The 4,442-nt window shown below is 42.6% G+C and overlaps 1 protein-coding gene across 1 annotated transcript; it reads left to right on the top strand.

Moving 5' to 3' along the window:
* Positions 1-1,069: 1,069 nt before the first annotated feature.
* On the top strand, positions 1,070-2,157 carry LOC121445344 (polyglutamine-binding protein 1-like). The gene has a single exon (XM_041647433.1). It carries the CDS (start codon positions 1,206-1,208, stop codon positions 1,998-2,000), a length of 795 nt encoding a protein of 264 aa, XP_041503367.1. The 5' UTR covers positions 1,070-1,205; the 3' UTR covers positions 2,001-2,157.
* Positions 2,158-4,442: the final 2,285 nt, after the last annotated feature.

Below are 4,442 nucleotides of genomic sequence, written 5' to 3'. Positions count from 1 at the left end.
TCTTGAGTTCTTTGTATATTTTGGAGATTAGTGTTCTGTCCAGTGTGGGGTTGGTGAAGATCTTTTCCCATTCTGTTTTGTCTTGTTGAGCATGTCCTTTGCTTTACAGAAGCTACTCAGTTTCAAGAGGTCCCATTTATTAACTGTTGTTCTCAGTGTCTGTGCTGCTGGCGCTATATTTAGGAAGTGGTCTCCTGTGCCAATGCATTCAAGTGTATTTCTCACTTTCTCTTCTATGTGGTTCAGTGTGGTTGGTTTTATGTTGAGGTTTTTGGTCCATTTGGACTTGAGTTTTGTGCATGGTGGTAGACATGGATCTATTTTCATTCTTCTACATGTTGATGTCGAGTTATGCCAGCACCATTTGTTGAATACACTTTCTTTTTTTCATTTTATATCATTTGCTTTGTCAAAAATTAGGTGTTCATAGGTGTGTAGATTGATATCTGGGTCTTTGATTCAGTTCCATTGGTCCTCCTATCTGTTTTTATGCCAATACCAGGCATTTTCACTACTTTAACTCTGTAGTTGAGTTTGAAGTCGGGGATTATGATGCCTCCAGAAGTTCCTTTATTTTACAGAATTGTTTTGGATATCTTGGATTTTTTGCTTTTCTATATGAAGTTGAGTATTGTTCTTTTGAGGTCTATAAGGAATTTTGCTGGGATTCTGATGGGCATTGCATTGAATTTGTAGATTGATTTTGGTAAGATTGCCATTTTTATGATGTTAAAATAATCCTTTAAAAAATGGGGTGCAGATCTAAACGAGAACTCTCAGCAGACAAATTTAAAATGGCTGAAAGACACTTAAGGAAATGTTCAACATCCTTAACTATCAGAGAAATGCAAATCAAAACAACTCTGAGATCCCATCTTAGCCCTGTTAGAATGGCAAAGATCAAAAACACTGATGACAGCTTATGCTGGGGAGGATGTTGGGTAAAGGGAACACTCCTCCATTGCTGGTGGGAGTGCAAACTGGTACAGCCACCTTGGAAATCAGTATGGCAATTTCTCATAGGAAATAACCTACCTCAAGACTCTGCAATACCGGGTGCATCCGGTCCCGGTGTCCTGGTCCGTTCCGTAGAGTTCTGGTGGTGCTAGCTCAGACCATACTGCCACGTATTTCTTTCATCTTTTAGCACGCACTTTTGTTCGGTCCTTCGAGCTACTACTGGTGCAGTCAGGTCTGGCCCCACAATGCCGCTCCCGGTTGCACTGCAGACCCGCTTGGCGAAGAGGGGCATCCTCAAACATTTGGAGCCCGAGCCAGAGGAAGAGATTATTGCTGAGGACTATGATGATGATCCTGTCGACTATGAGTCCACCCGGTTAGAGGGTCTGCCACCGAACTGGTACAAGGTGTTTGACCCTTCTTGTGGACTCCCCTATTACTGGAATGTCGAGACAGACCTCGTGTCGTGGCTCTCACCACATGACCCCAACTTTGTCGTTTCCAAATCTGCCAAGAAACTGAGGACCAATAATGCTGAGGCTGAGGACAAGTTGGACCGGAATCATGAGAAGTTGGACAGAAATCATGAGAAGTCAGACCGAAGTCACGAGAAGCCAGACAGCAGCCATGAGAAGGCAGACCGAAACCATGAGAAGTCTGATCGAGAGCGGAGCTATGACAAAGTGGACAACAGAGAGAGAGATCGGGACAGGGAACGAGATCGGGACCGGGGGTATGACAAGGCAGACCGGGAAGATGGCAAAGACCGGCGCCACCATCGCAGAGAGGAGCTAGCTCCTTACCCCAAGAGCAAGAAGGCGGCGAGCCGGAAAGATGAAGAATTAGACCCTATGGATCCCAGCTCGTACTCAGATGCACCCCGGGGCACATGGTCAACAGGACTACCCAAAAGGAATGAGGCCAAGATAGGCGCCGACACGACAGCAGCTGGGCCCCTCTTCCAGCAGCGCCCATACCCTTCCCCAGGGGCTGTGCTCCGCGCCAACGCTGAGGCCTCCCGAACCAAACAGCAGGACTGACCCTTTGCTGTAGCTTTGGCAGTTTGCCTTCCTGCTTTCTTCCTTGTGGCTCTGGATGTAGGGCCCAGAGCTTCGCACATGCTGAATAAGTATCCCACCAATGAGCTACACTCCCGCCCCCCTAATTGTTTGTAATAAAAGCTTTGTTGTGGATCATAAAAAAAAAAAAAAAAGACTCTGCAATACCGCTTTTGGGTATATACCCAAAGGATGCTTAATCATACCACAAGGAAATGTACTCAACTATGTTCACAGAAACACTGTTATCATATCCAGAACCTGGAAACTACCTAAATGTTCCTCGATCTAAGAACGAATATGGAAAATGTAGTACATTTAGACAATGGAGTACTACACAGCAGAAAAAATAATGACATCTTGAAATTTGCAGGCAAATGGATAGAGCTAGAAAATATACTGAGTGAGGTAACCCAGACCCAGAAAGACAAATACCATATATACTCACTCATAAGTGGCTTTTAGACATAAAGCAAAGAAAACCAGTCTACAAATCACAATCGCACAGAACCTAGACAACAAAGAAGACCTTAAGATAGAACACACATGGATCTAAAGCAACAACAACAAACAATAAGAAAAAAAAGAAAAAAGAGAAAGGAGGTCGAAAGAATGTAAGAGTCAGAAGAGTTGGAAGTCTGCTGTGAAATAGTTTCTTCTAGAAATGACTAAGTAAACTAGGCTGGAACAAGGCCATGTGAAGAAAGGTCGTGGGGTGTGGCGAGAACTTCCTTTCTGAGACAAAGAACTACTGACTGCTGACGACTGCTAGAGAAAGAAGTAACCTCTTCTGTGAATGAGCCCTTTTATTGATTGTCCGCTGCAGAGTGGTCAGCCTGAAAACCATAAATAAACATTCAAGAAAACCGGATTCATCGGATTGCATTTATGTATATTTGTGAATATACATATGTAAACACACAAATATGCATGCATATAACAATAATAAAGAAAAGAGTGGTGGTGGTCACTTTGAGAGTGTGAGGACGTCCTGGGAGGGATTCAAGGGAGGATAGCTGGGAGGGGCAGAAGAAAGGGGAGAGAGGTGGAAATGATGTAATTCTATTTCAAGATCTAGTGAGAGCTCACCAAGGCCAGCTGGACTGGGACTGAAAAAGCATGGGATAAAACCGGACTCTCTGAACATAGCGGACAGTGAGGGCTGATGAGAAGCCAAGGACAATGGCACTGGATTTTGATCCTACTGCATGTAGTGGCTTTGTGGGAGCCTAGCCTGTTTGGATGCTCACCTTCCTGGACCTGGATAGAGGGGGGAGGACCTTGGACTTCCAACAGGGCAGGGAATCTGGACTGCTCTTTAGACTAGAGAGGGAGGGGGAGAGAAGTGGGGGGGGGAGAGGAGTGAGAAGAGGGGGAGGGAAATGGGAGGCGGGGAGGAGGCGGAATTTTTTTCAATAAAATAATAAATTAAAAAAAACAGTTTTTGTTTGTTTTTGTTTCTTTATTTTTTGAAAGAAAGAGGGGAGGAACATAAAAATTGTCGGGTAGGGAAGTGCGGGAAGATCTAGGAGGAATTAGGGGAGGGAAAAATACACAATCAAAATCTATTGTTGGACTTTTTCAATAAAAGAAAAGAAAAACATTTGAAGAGAGTAAGTGCAATGAAGACATACAGGTTTTGAAAAAAGTCATAAATTATTTATGCATTGAGCTTATTGTGACACAGGACAGTAATGTTTAATTTTACACAATGTTGGATTTCAAGATCTCGTGCATAGGAATGAAGTTAATAAAACCCAGACACCTTACAGTCGTCTGAGCATATCTGCTTGTCAACATTCTCATCCCTGTGTGTCCCTTCTGTGTCACTTCAGAGCATCGACATATCTGGCGTTCTTCTGCAATAATCCCTTCCTGGGGAGTCCTGCAAACATGCAGATGAATTCTGTAACTCTCTGAAGGGTAGTGAGGAATTTCCAATTCTTTAGTGCTTTGAAGAATTTGCCAGTGAAAGTAAAGTTTAGTCTATAAATCCTGTCTTTGCTCATTTTATGATTTTTTTTTTTTAGGGTACATCACTCTGTGGCTAGAAAAGAATTAGATCATTGTCTAAGATGTTCAGGGTGTGTGGACAGGAATACTGCCCACAGTTCTGCCTATGGCTTTTAGGTCTGTGAGACCCTCAATGATACTTGCTCCCTTTGTCCCGATATTAATAATTGTCTCTTATCATCCTATTCTTTGATCATCTTATCGCCCTTGCAGGAGATTATCCCTTTCATTAATTTTTATTCAGTTTCTATTTTTTCTTTTCAGGAACTACTCTTTCATTTTTCATTATTTTTATATTTTCAAATTCTTGGTTGCTACCCATATCCTTATTTCTTCTTCCTCCCGTGTATTTAGATTTATTTTTCTATTTATTCTTTTTAAGTTAGTGTTGAGAGCTATGCATTTTCCCAC

This window comes from Microtus oregoni, unplaced genomic scaffold (assembly GCF_018167655.1).
Source record: "Microtus oregoni isolate MIOR12 unplaced genomic scaffold, Mior012 000177F_ref0000224, whole genome shotgun sequence".
Lineage (NCBI taxonomy): Eukaryota > Metazoa > Chordata > Mammalia > Rodentia > Cricetidae > Microtus > Microtus oregoni.
Note: the sequence above shows the minus strand (reverse complement) of the source record. Positions and strands in the feature narration are given on the sequence as shown.